This window comes from Papio anubis, chromosome 18 (assembly GCF_008728515.1).
Source record: "Papio anubis isolate 15944 chromosome 18, Panubis1.0, whole genome shotgun sequence".
NCBI lineage: Eukaryota > Metazoa > Chordata > Mammalia > Primates > Cercopithecidae > Papio > Papio anubis.
The window spans coordinates 15835902-15849477 of record NC_044993.1 but is presented as its reverse complement, the minus strand read 5'-3'; the positions used below and the strand labels follow the sequence as shown (position 1 = coordinate 15849477).

Here is a 13576-nt window from a genome sequence, read left to right as displayed (position 1 = left end):
TCCTTATTTTAAACTCAGAACAGCCAAACCTGAACTCACCATTCCCTTTTTTATTTTTTTGAAACAGGGTCTCACTGTCGCCCATGCTGGAGTGCAGTGGTGTGATCACAGCTCACTGTAGCCTCAACCTCCCTAGGCTCAGGTGATCCTCCCACCTCAGCATCCTGAGTAACTGGGACCACAGGAGTGTGCCACCACCACACCCAGCTAATTTTTTTTTGTATTTTTGTAGAAATGGGGTTTCACCATGTTGCCCACACTGGTCTTGAACTCCTGGGTTCAACTGATCTGCCTGCCTCAGTCTCCCAAAGTGCTAGGATTACAGGTGTGAGCCACCGTGCCCAGCCTTCACCATTCTTTTTTTTTTTTTTTTTCTTTTTGAGACAGAGTCTCACTCAGTAGCCCGGGCTGGAGTGCAGTGGCGTGATCTCGATTCACTGCAACCTCCACCTCCCAGGTTCAAGCAATTCTCGTGCCTCAGCCTTCTGAGTAGCTGGGATTACAGGCGCCTGCTACCATGCCTGGCTAACTTTTGTATTTTTAGTAGAGACAGGGTTTCGCTATGTTGGCCAGGCTGGTATCAAACTCTTGACCTCGACTGATCTGCCCACCTCGGCCTCCCAACGTGCTGGGATCACAGGTGGGTGCCACCACGCCCGGCTGCCTTCACCATTTTATCAAATCTGCCCTTCCTCCCACTTTCGTATTCCTGTTATTGGAACGTTAGTAATACCAATAGGATCCAAGTTGAAAACAGAAACCTTTCGCTTTTTTTTTTTTTTTTTTTTTTTTGAGACGGAGTCTTGCTCTGTCGCCCAGGCTGGAGTGCAGTGGCACAATCTCCGCTCACTGCAAGCTCGGCCACCTCCCGGGTTCACGCCATTCTCCTGCCTCAGCCTCCCGGGAAGCTGGGACTACAGGCGCCTGCCACCACGCCCGGCTAATTTTTTTGTATTTTTTTAGTAGAGACGGGGTTTCACCGTGTTCGCCAGGATGGTCTCGATCTCCTGACCTCGTGATCCGCCGGCCTCGGCCTCCCAAAGTGCTGGGATTACAGGCGTGAGCCACCGCGCCCGGCCCAGAATAACTTCTACACCGATGTTTCTATTAGCCATCACTTGTAACATATTATGTTCTCTGTAGTTCAGTAAATCCTTGCCAGCCTTGTCTAATTCTGTCAATAGCCCTCTCAAAAATCCCCATACCGCCTAGGCGTGGTGGCTCACGGCTGTAATCCCAGCCCTTTGGGAGGCCGAGGTGGACGGATCACCAGAGGTCGGGAGTTCAAGACCAGCCTGACCAACATGGAGAAACCCCGTCTCTACTAAAAATACAAAATTAGCCAGTCGTGGTGGTGCATGCCTGTAATCCCAGCTACTCAGGAGGCTGAGGCAGGAGAATCGCTTGAACCCGGGAGGTGGAGGTTGTGGTGAGCCGAGATGACGCCACTGCACTCCAGCCTGGGCAACAAGAGCAAAACTCCGCCTCAAAACAAAAACAACAACAACAACAAAAAAAAACAGTCCATTATCACTAAACAAACCTAAAGCTTAGGTCTTAGATATAAGAACAGAAAGCCACAGTGTATGCTGTAATTACATTCCAGTTGAATAAATATTCATTACTTAAAGAACAAGTATATGAAACTAAGTGTCACTTTAAACATCAATGAAACAATTTGTAGTGCCTCCTTCCAACATCTGCAGATTGAGGTATTAAATCTAAAAGTGAATCTGTTATTCTGCAAAGAGCTACAAACTGCCAACCACGTTAAGCATGGATCTAAGAAATGTTAAATACAGAGTAGCACAGAAAATGCGAAGAACAGTCGCGTAATGAAAATGAGAATCGGCATCTAAACTTGGCTTTCCTTATAATCGTCACCGAGAAGGTCAATAGAGGAATGACAGCATGCATAGTGGGGTGGATATACCAAAGGATGAAGTCCTTAACCAGCCCATATGGAGATAAAAAGCTCGACACTGGTCTCTTTAGCTCTAAGAGCAAATCAAGGGCAAGTGACTGCCCCAGCAAACTCTAGCAGCGCGTTGCCCAGGAGCCTCCCCAACCCGGGGAGCTCCCTGTGCTTTAGGCAGGTTTCGCCTGGGCCCCTGCTACGTCCTCCCCGCCTGGAGATGAAGCCACTGACCGACTTGACAGCCGCTTCCTGCTCGTCCACCGCCAGGGCCCAAGAGTCGGTGGCCATAGTCCCGACCAAGGGCGACCCACTTGTGAAAATATGCGCCGCACCACGTCGCAACGCCGGCCCCAAGCCCGCCACCGGCGCGAGAATGCACCTCACGCGGACCGGAAGCGGCGGTGAGCACAGGTGACGTCAGTTCCCACCCGGCGTGCGACATCATCATTCTGCGCGGCGCTGGGTCTCTCTGGACTGACCTCTCCCTTTGTGCGCAAACCTCGGGCTTTTTGCTCACCCTTCCAGGACGCGGCCTCCTCGCTTTTTAAAACTCCTGAGCTCTACGAAGTGGAACTGTTAGCCCTCCGTTTATTGCCTTACTTAACACTGAAATAACCCAACGTTTATTTTATTTTATTTTATTTTTATTTATTTTTTTGAGACGGAGTCTCGCCCTGTCCCAGGCTGGAGTGCAGTGCCGCGATCTCGGCTCACTGCAACCTCCGCCTCCCAGGTTCAAGCTATTCTCCTACCTCAGTCTCCCGACTGTCTGGGATTACAGGCGCCCGCCACCACGCCCGACTAATTTTTGTATTTTTAGTAAGAGACGGGGTTTCACCATGATGACCAGGCTGGTCTCCAACTGCTGACCTCGTGATCCTCCCGCCTCAGCCTCCCAAAGTGCTGGGATTAAAGGCGGTAGCCACCACGCCCGGCCTCCAAAGTTTATTTTTAAGCCTGTCACATCTCACCTTAAATGTGTAAGTCTCCAAACTGTAAGGCTTTAAACAAAGGAAAGTTCCATGAGAATACTATATGATGCCTACTGTTAAGAACGCGATAACAGGTAAGAAAACAAAAATCAGAACGCAACAGAAGGCCCGTAAACCCCATAATTCCATCATCCAATAAATACAACACACAATGCCTTTTCTCTTTTTTTTAATTTTTTTTTGAGACAGAGTCTCATTGTGTCACCCAGGCTGGAATGCAGTGGTGCGATCACTCACTGCAGCCTTGACCTCCCACCTCAGCCTCCCAGGTAGCTGGCCCACAGGCCCGCACCACCACGCCCGGTTAACTTGTAAACTTTTTGCAGAGACGGGGGTCTTCATTATATTGTTCAGGCTGCTCTCCAACTCCTGAATTCCAGAGATCCCCCTTCCTTGGCCTCTCAAAGTGTTGGGATTACAGGCATGAGCCACCACACCTGGTCATTATGTTGAAGGACCACCAAATACATACTGTATAATCTATATGAGATTCAAGAATAGGACAAATGAAATCTATGGTGATAAAAACTAACAGAGCTTACCTGTGGAGAAGGATGTTTGTTTGGGCCAGACACAAGGGAACTTCCTCCGTGATAGAATTATTCTGTATCTTAATTGGTGCCTGGTTACATAGATGTGTAAGTTTGTTAAGTCATGCTACTTTGTATTTCTAAACTCATGGAACTATTATTTATAGATGTTACCCAGGCTGGGCGGGGTCTTGGCTCACTACAACCTCTGCCTCCTGGGTTCAAGCGATTCTCCTGCCTCAGCCTTCCAAGTAGCTGGGATTACAGGCACACACCACCACACCCAGATAATGTTTGTATTTTTAGTAGAGATGGGGTTTCACCGCATCGGCTAGGCTGTCCTTGAACTCCTGAGCTCAAGACCAGGAGGCCTTGCCTGCCTGGGCCTCCCAAAGTACTGGGATTATAGGTGTGAGCCACAGTGCCTGGCCTGCTTTTTCTTTTTTATAAGCAGTTCCCAAGGAAGAATAACTGTTTTTGTTTTTTGAGACAGGGTCTCGCTGTGTCACCTAGGCTAGAATGCAGTGGCATGTTCACAGCTCACTGCAGCCTTGATCTCCCAGACTCAAGTGATCCTCCCACCTGAGCTCCCCGGTAGCTGGGACTATAGCGGTACGCCACCACCCCTGGCTAATTTTTATATGAGAACTTGTGTATTTAAAATATTGTATATAAATTATACCTCTCAATAATGTTGATTAAAAATCAAAAAAAGGGCAAGGCACGGTGGCTCACGCCTATAACCCCAGCACTTTGGGAGGCCAAGGTGGGTGAATCACCTGAGGTCAGGAGTTCGAGACCAGCCTGGCCAACATGGTGAAACCTCGTCTCTACTAAAAATACAAAAATTAGGGCCAGGCGCAGTGGCTCATGCCTATAATCCCAGCACTTTGGGAGGCCAAGACGGATGGATCACCTGAGGTCAGGAGATCGAGACCAGCCTGGCTAACACAGTGAAACCCTGTCTCTACTAAAGATACAAAAACAAAATTAGCCGGGTGTGGTGGCAGGTGCCTGTAGTCCCAGCGACTCGGGAGGCTGAGGCAGGAGAATGGTGTGAACGCAGGAGGCAGAGCTTGCAGTGAGCTGAGATTGCACCACTGCACTCCAGCCTAGGCGACAGAGGAAGACCCTGTCTCAAAAAAAAAAGAAAATTAGCCGGGCGTGGTGGGGTGCACCTGTAATCCCAGCTACTCAGGAATGGCTGAGGCAGGAGAATCACTTGAACCCAGTATGCGGAGGTTGCGGGAGCCAAGATTGCGCCACTGCACTCCAGCCTGGGTGACAGAGCAGGACTCTGTCTCAAAAAATAATAATAAAAAGGAATGAAATACATGCAGTAACATGGATGAGAGATTTGACATCTCATCGCTTCTCGCCCTCTTGGCCAAGATCAAGTGGAGAGATTTGACATCTCATAGACATTATATTGCATGAAAGAACCCAGGTACAAAAAGAGTACATATTGCATGATTCCATTCATATAAGCCCAAAACAGGTATATCTAATCTATAGAGATAGAAATCAGAACAGTGGCTGCCTGGGGATGAGATAGGATGAGTAGGATTGACTGGAAAGGGGTACAAGGGAACTTGAGGAAAGTCCAGCAATAGTGGAGGTGGAGCAGAGGGTATGAGCTGGGAAGCAAATGGAATGGGTGAGTTAAGTAGGTGCCTGATCTGGAGGGCCTCACATGCCACTTAGGAAAAATGTATACGAATTGGGAGTCTTCAGCAGAAGTGGGGTAATCACACTCAAAGGTGGCAAATATCTTACTGGCTGTTGTGAGACAAAGGAACTGCAGGAAAACCTCAGTGGAGGCATAGGCAACTGCTAGGAAGCTAGTGTAGTAGACCAAATGACCACAGTGATCCAGACCAGGGTGAATTCAGGAAGTATTAGATTGAGGCTACACAGGGTGACTGACGTGTAATCCCAGCACTTTGGGAGGCCAAGGCAGAAAGATCACTTGAGGCCAGGAGTTTGAGACCACCCTGAGCAACATAGTGAGACCCCTGTCTCTATAAAAAACAAACTCCAAACTATTAAAATTTTTTTTTTTTTTCAGACAGAGTCTTGCTCTGTCGCCCAGGCTGGAGTGCAGTGGTGCGATCTCGGCTCACTGCAACCTCCACCTCCCGGGTTCAAGCAATTTTTGTGCCTCAGCCCCCCGAGTAGCTGGGATTACAGGCATGCGCCATCACGCCCAGCTAATTTTTGTATTTTTAGTAGAGACGGGGTTTCACCATGTTGTCCAGGCTGGTCTTGAACCGGACTTTAGGTGATCCACCCACCTTGGCCTTCCAAAGTGCTGGGATTACAGGCATGAGCCACTACGCCCAGCCAAAAGTATTAGATTGAGCCATATAAAAGTGCTGCTTCTTAGGCCAAAAATGGCCAAAGAGTAACAATTTCGTTTGGTTTTACCAAATAGATGGTAGAATTATAGTTATGAAGGATGGCCACAGATACTTCATAGCTTCCCTCACCAGGATATGAGGTTTATTTCCCCACCTGTGGGATCTAGGCTGGCCCTGTAGTTAGCTTTCACCAAAAAATGTGACAGAAGTGGCACTGGGAGAGTTCTGAGCCCAGGCCTCAACAGACCTTGCAGCTTCTGCTCTTTCCTCTTAGAAGGAGCCCAGAAACCAGATCACAAGGTCAGGAGTTCGAAACCAGCCTGACCAACATGATGAAACCCTGTCTCTAGTAAAAATACAAAAAAAAAAAAAAAAAAGAAAAAAATAGCCGGGCATGGTGTTGGGCACCTGTAATCCCAGCTACTGGGCAGGCTGAGGCAGGAGAAACACTTGAGCCGAGATCACACCACTACACTCCAGCCTGGGCAACAGAGTGAGACTCTATCTGGAAAAAAAAAAGGAGGAGCCCAGAGACCATTCACCATACTGTGAAGATGAAAGGCCACATGGCGCGGTGGCTCAAGCCTGTAATCCCAGCACTTTGGGAGGCCGAGACGGGCGGATCACGAGGTCAGGAGATCGAGACCATCCTGGCTAACCTGGTGAAACCCCGTCTCTATTAAAAAATACAAAAAACTAGCCGGGCGTGGTGGTGCCTGTAGTCCCAGCTACTCGGGAGGCTGAGGCAGGAGAATGGCGCAAACCCGGGAGGCGGAGCTTGCAGTGAGCTGAGATCCGGCCACTGCACTCCAGCCTGGGCGACAGAGCGAGACTCCGTCTCAAAAAAAAAAAAAAAAAAAAAGAAAGGCCACATGGAGAGGCCTAGCAGCCCTAGCTGAGTTCAGACACTAGCTGGGATAAGACAGCTGCTTCAGCCAGGCTGGGAGAGACCAGCAGAGCTTTCCAGACAACTCAGAATTGTGAGAAAGGCTGTTGTCTTAAGCCATTGTTTTGGGGCAATTTGCAACACAGCAGTGGATAACTGATATAAAAGGACAGCAGGGCAGGGCAGGAAGATTCATGACGAACCCCAGGCTTCTGGCTTGAGTAACAGGCAATTGCAGTACCATTTTGTGAGGGGAAGTTAGAGGAAGAGCTGAGAGCAGAACCTGGGTTTTTTGAGTGGTAGTGCTTGGTAGTGGCATATGTTCAATGTTAGACACGAGGACAGGACTCATAGAAGACACCCCAAGTTCAAGTGCCATGTGTGCTTTTTGTTTCCATGACCCTGGAGCTCAAGGATCAGGTCTTGGTATAGATGTGGGTGTCACCAGCAGACAAAGCCATAGGAATAAACAGCGTTGCCTCTGGCATGGAAAGAGAACAACCCAGAATACAGCCATGAGGAACAGGCCCATTTAGGAGGTGAATAAAGGAGGGGTCTGCCAAGGAGACTGAAGTGGTAGAGAGAAGACCAGGAAGCAAAGTGTGTGTCACTTTCCTCCCCAGAAGAGTGGCCAGAGGAAGAGACAGTTGATAGAGTTAAATGCTGCTGAGAAGGCAAATACAACAGGGATTAAAATGTAGCTTTTAAGCTGAGTGTGGTTGCATGCATCTGTAGCCACAGCTACTAGGGAGGCTGAGGCAGGAGGATCACTTGAGCTTGGAGTTCAAGGCTGCAGTAAACTGTGACTATGCCACTGCACTCCAGCCTGGGCAACAAAGTGAGACTCCCATCTCAAAAAAAAGTGGTTTTCGGATTTGGGTTCGGATTTGGAACATGTAGGTCATCAGTGTCTTTCATGAAGGCTATCTGAGGGGAGTGGTGGAGCAGAAGTCAAGACTGCAGAGGGATGAGGAATGGGACTCTGCGTACAACCTTACAAGACTTTCTGCCATTAGGAGACATGTTAGGCTGAAAGATGAGGAATAGAGGGTTGAATTGTAAAGAGCTGTGAAGTATGAACATGTTAAAATATCAATGAGAAAGAGCTGTTGGGGTGAGAGAGGTAGCAAATATGAGGGGAGAGTTGACAGAGCAAGTTCTTAAAAGCCAGGAGAGGGAATTTGGTGGATTGGCAGAAAAATGTGCATATATATATTTTTTTTTAAATTTTTTTTTTTAAAGGCAGGGTCTAATTTTGTTACCCAAGCTGGAGTGCAATGGTGCAGTCACGGCTTACTGCAGCCTCAAACTCCTGGGGTCAAGTGATTCTCCTGCCTCAGCCTCCCAAGTAGCTGAGACTACAGGCATGAGCCACCACACCTGGCTAATTTTTAATTATTTTTTGTAGAGATGAGGTCTCCCTGTGTCGCCCAGGCTGGTGTCAAACTTCTGGGTTCGAGGGATCCTCCTGCCTTGGCCTCCCGAAGTTGCTGAGATTAGATGTAATCTCACCCAGCTGAGAAATTTAGATAACAGGGATCTCTCATTGAAACAGGAGGGAGAGGGAAGGACCGGTGCTCATGGAGGAAGTTCTGGTGGTGGAAGGTTGAGGCAGTTTCTGTATGTTAGCCATTTTCTTAGAGTAAGGAGCTTATTTACTGACACCTGAGAGGGATGATAGGGTTGGAATTATGAGGTGAGTGAAAGTCTTGAAATGGTCAGTGAAGTGTGGGTCCATGAGACAGTGAAGAACGGTCCATGAGACTAGAAGTACTGCAGCTTTTTCTGAAGTTATCCTTTCCATTGATGTTAAATACAAAGTCAGAGTTTTTCAAAGGCAGAGAAAGTTAAAAAAAAAAAAAATCAGATGAAGTAAAATATTTAATTTGTTCCTCTGGCATAATCTTACTTGCTATAGAAATTAACGAACCTGGCCGGGCATGGTGGCTCACAGCTGTAATCCCAGCACTTTGGGAGGCTGAGGTGAGTTGCTCGCTTGAGGCCAGGAGTTCGAGACCAGCCTGGCTAACATGGTGAAACCCCATCTCTACTAAAAATACAAAAATTAGCCATGTATGGTGGCTCACGCCTATAATCCCATTGCTTTGGGAGGCTGAGGCAGGTGGATCCCTTGAGGTCAGAAGATCAAGACCTTGGCCAACAGGGTGAAATCCCATCTCTACTAAAAATACAACAATTACCCAGGCGTGGTGGCACCTGTGGTCCCAGTAATTCAGGAGGCTGAGGCACAAGAATCACTTGAGCCCGGGAGGCAGAGGTTGCAGAGAGCTGAGATGGCACCACTGCACTACAGCCTGGGCAACAGAGCAAGACTCCATCTCAACAACAACAAAAATAGAAAGTGCTTGACACCAAACTTGACATATTGCAAATGGATCCCTAATGTATGCATTCTAGATCCATGTAGGATGTCCTGCTTATTGGGAAGATACATCTTGCTTGGGCTCCTGATGCTTCCAATCTACCACCAGCTGTTACTGTGGCTTCAGCTTCTCCTGCTTGTATTTCTTCTGACCTGAACAAGTATGGAGTGACTCACTGGTGACTGTGATATTATAGCATTAATACTGATAAGTTCTATGTGTGAAAAATTGCACAAAACCCACCTCATGGTGAATTCTTTGCATTTACAATATTCACTGGAAAGCTGTGATTTACAGCATTACTGTGAAAACTGCTGAACTAAGCATTTCAGTCCAACACTGGGACAGTGATCTACATATCAATGGAAAACTTGCTTTGCTTTACAGAGCATTCACAGTGAATTTCATCTAAGCTCAAAGATAACTTACAGACCCAAATAGGTTTACACATTACAGATTTCAGAAAACTTCAACCAATGTGACCATGAGCACCTCCACCACGCCAGTTCAGAATGACTATAGAGCTCAGCCATGGGCAATCCCAATGCATTGAATGCTAAACTTTACGACATTAGCCTTGTTAAAACAAAAATACCCAAATACCAGCAACCAAAAACATACTGCTGTTTCTCCTACCTTCTTTTTCAGGAGATAGGGTCTTGCTCTGTTGCCCAGGCTGGAGTGCAGTAGCATGGAGCATGTCTCACTGCAGCCTCAACCCCCCTGGCTCAGGTGATCCTCCCACCTCAGCCTCCTGGATAGCTGGGACTAAAGGCATGCGCCACCACACTTGGCTAATTCTTTTGTAATTTTTTATTTTTTATAGATGGGGTCTTACTATGTTGCCCAGGCTGGTCTCAAACCCTTGGCCTCAAGCAGTCCATCTGCCTTGGCCTCTCAGAGTGCTGGGATTACAGGAGTGAGCCACTGTGCCTGGCTTAATTTTCTTTTTTAAACTTTTTAAGAAACAAGATCTTGGTCTTTGCCCAGAATGGTCTCGAACTCCTGGCTTCCAGTGATCTTCCTGCCTCAGCCTCCCAAGTAGCTGGGATTATAGGTGTGACACTCTGCACCCGGCTGTTTCCTTCTCATACTCATTAATGATTTCTTGGTAATATGAAAACTTCATAATTAAGTTCAATTAACATGAATTATTATTAATCTTCATGTTAATCCTCAATTCAGGTTAATCATCAATTAACAAGAATACATCAACAATTAGTTCTTAGGCATATAGCCAATGAATGACACTCAAGAAAAATAATAACATGCATTATTTATAGATAATGAATATATCCAGAATTTTCCATTGGGCCAAAAATTCCTTTTCCCAGGTTTCTCTGTTCTAGAACAGTTTATCATTTCTTTTTTCTTTTCTTTTTTTTTTTTTTTTTTTTTTGAGACAGAGTCTCACTCTGTTGCCCAGGCTGGAGTACAGTGGTGAGATCTCGGCTCACTGCAACCTGTGCCTCTGGGTTCCTGTGATTCTCCTGCTTCAGCCTCCCAAGTAGGTGGGTATTACAGGCATGTACTACCACACCCAGCTAATTTTTGTATTTTTAGTAGAGGTGGAGTTTCACCATGTTGGCCAGGCTGGTCTCAAACTCCTGACCTCAGGTGATTTGCCCGCCTTGGCATCCCAAAGTGCTGGGATTACAGGCATGAGCCACTGCTCCTGGTGTTTTTTTCTCTTGTTTTGAGTCAGAGTCTTGTTCTGCCATCCAGGCTGGAGTGCAACAGCACAATCATAACTTACTCAAGCCTTGAATTCCTGGGTTCAGGCAATCTGCCTGCCTCAGCCTCCCCAGTAGCTGGGACTCCAGGCATGAACTACCATGTCTGGCTAATTTTTAAAAGTATTTTGTGGAGACAGGGTCTCACTTTGTTACCCAGGCTGGTCTTGAACTCTAGGGCTCAAGCAGTACTCCTGCCTCAGCCTCCCAAAGTGCTGGGATTACAGGCATGAGTCAACCCACCCAGCTATCATTTCATATATAGGTACTTACTAAAATCAGTAAAAGAATCCCTGGGGACCAAAGCTCACCAAGCTCAATGCAGATTTACATCACTGTTGGCTCTAGGCTACACAAGGTCACAGAGGCAGCTATGGCCCTGGGAGCTAGGCACTGTCAGGAATGAATATGGAAGGAATAAGGAAGAAATATGACCTGTAGTAATGCTGGGGTGACATGCCGGAACCATCCGCAACAGTGGGACTTACCTTTTTAAAAGACATGTACTATTTTGGGAGTCTCCCCAGGAAAATACATTTATTATTTTTGTTGTTGTTTTTGTTTTTGAGATGGAGTTTTGCTCTTGTTTCCCAGGCTGGAGTGCAACGGCGCGATCTCAGCTCACTGCAACCTCTGCCTCCTAGGTTCAAGCGATTCTCCTGCCTCAGCCTTACCAAGTAGCTTGGATTATAGGTATGTGCCACAAAGCCTGGCTAAGTTTGTATTTTTAGTAGAGATGGGGTTTCGCCATGTGGGTCAGGCTGGTCTCAAACTTCCGACCTCAGGTGATCCGCCCACCTTGGCATCCCAAAGTGCTGGGATTACAGGCGTGAGCCACTGTGCCCAGCCAGGAAAATACATTTAAACTCAAACTACTGCACATATGTTGCAGGAAGTCAGGGACCCCGAACGGAGGGTCCGGCTGAAGCCATGGCAGAACATAAATTGTGAAAATTTCATGGACATTTGTTAGTTCCCCAAATTAGTACTTTTATAATTTCTTATGCCTGTCTTTACTGCAGTCTCTGAACATAAATTGTGAAGATTTCATGGACACTTAATCACTTCCCCAATCAATACCCTTGTTATTTCCTATGCCTGTCTTTAATCTCTTAATCCCATCATCTTCGTAAGCTGAGGAGGATGTATGTTGCCTCAGGACCCTGTGATGATTGCGTTAACTGCACAAATTGTTTGTAAAGCATGTGTGTTTGAACGATATGAAATCTGGGCACCTTGAAAAAAGAACAGGATGACAGCAATGTTCAGGGAACAAGGGCAATAACTTTAAATTCTGACTTGCTGTGAGCCGGGCAGAACAGAGCCATATTTCTCTTCTTTCTTTCTTTCTTTTTTTTTTTTTTTTTTTGAGATGGAGTCTCGCTCTGTCGCCCAGGCTGGAGTGCAGTGGCCGGATCTCAGCTCACTGCAAGCTCCGCCTCCCAGGTTCACGCCATTCTCCTGCCTCAGCCTCCTGAGCAGCTGGGACTACAGGCACCTGCCACCTCGCCCGGCTAGTTTTTCTTTTTGTATTTTTTAGTAGAGACGGGGTTTCACCGTGTTAGCCAGGATGGTCTCGATCTCCTGACCTCATGATCTGCCCACCTCGGCCTCCCAAAGTGCTAGGATTACAGGCTTGAGCCACCGCGCCCGGCCTATTTCTCTTCTTTCAAAAGCAAATAGGAGAAATATTGCTGAATTCTTTTTCTCAGCAAGGAACATCCCTGAGAAAGAGAATGTGTCCCTGAGGGGAGGGCTCTAAAATGGCCGCTTTGGGGACGGCTGTCTTTTATGGTTGTAGACAAAGGGATGAAATAAGCCCCAGTCTCCCATATCGCTCTCAGGCTTATTAGGACGAGGAAATTCCCGCCTAATAAATTTTGGTCAGACAGGTTGTCTGCTCTCGATCCCTGTCAGGAGATAAGATGTTATCAATGACAATGAGTGCCTGAAACTTCATTAGCAATTTTAATTTCGCCCCATCCTGTGGTCGTGATTTTGCCCTGCCTCCATTTGCTTTGTGATATTTTATTACCTTTTGAAGCATGTGAACTCTGTGACCCACACCCCCCCCTTTTGAAAATCACTAATAAAAACTTGCTGGTTTTATGGCTCAGGGGGCATCACAGAACCTGCCAACATGTGATGTCTCCCCTGGACACCCAGGTTTAAAATTTCTCTCTTTTGTACTCTTTCCCTTTATTTCTCAGACCAGCTGACACTTAGGGAAATAGAAAAGAACCCATGTTGAATATCGGAGGTGAATTTCCCCCCATACATATATATTTCATAGACTCCATGAAACCCATCCAGTGAATTCTTAGAGGTCCAAGACCCCTAATTATGAACTGTTGGCTGGCCACGGTGGCTCATGCCTGTAATCCTAGCACTTTGGGAGGCCAAAGTGGGTGGATCACTTGAGGTCAGGAGTTCGAGACCAGCCTGGCCAACATGATGAAACCCCATCTCTACTAAAAATACAAAAATTAGCCAGGCTTGGTGGCATGCACCTGTAGTCCTAGCTACTCAGGTGGCTGAAGCAGGAGAATTGCTTGAACCTGGGAGGTGGAGGTTGTAGTGAGCCGAGGTCATGCTGTGGCACTCCAGCCTGGGTGACAGAGTGAGATTCCATCTCCAAAAAAACAAGAACTGTTGACCTATGCTTCTACCAGATTCCCATTCGTCCTGCTTTCAAACAGTCTGCAGCACCCTACTTCCCACTTTCCGTCTCAGACTTAGGGCTACACCAGTAGAGAGGTTGTATGTGCTGTGA

The 13576-nt window shown here is 47.1% G+C and overlaps 1 protein-coding gene across 2 annotated transcripts in view; it reads right to left on the bottom strand.

Moving 5' to 3' along the window:
- The window catches only part of DDX19A (DEAD-box helicase 19A), a 28547-nt gene extending 26183 nt beyond the window's left edge, over positions 1–2364 (bottom strand). For both annotated transcript variants that reach the window (XM_031658098.1, XM_031658097.1), the window contains exon 1: positions 2150–2364. Coding sequence is in view for 1 of the 2 variants with exons in the window: in XM_031658097.1 (XP_031513957.1) it covers positions 2150–2206 (57 nt within the window). In the remaining variant the exon portion in view is untranslated. The remainder of the gene's footprint in view (positions 1–2149) is intronic.
- Between the last annotated feature and the right edge of the window lie 11212 nt (positions 2365–13576).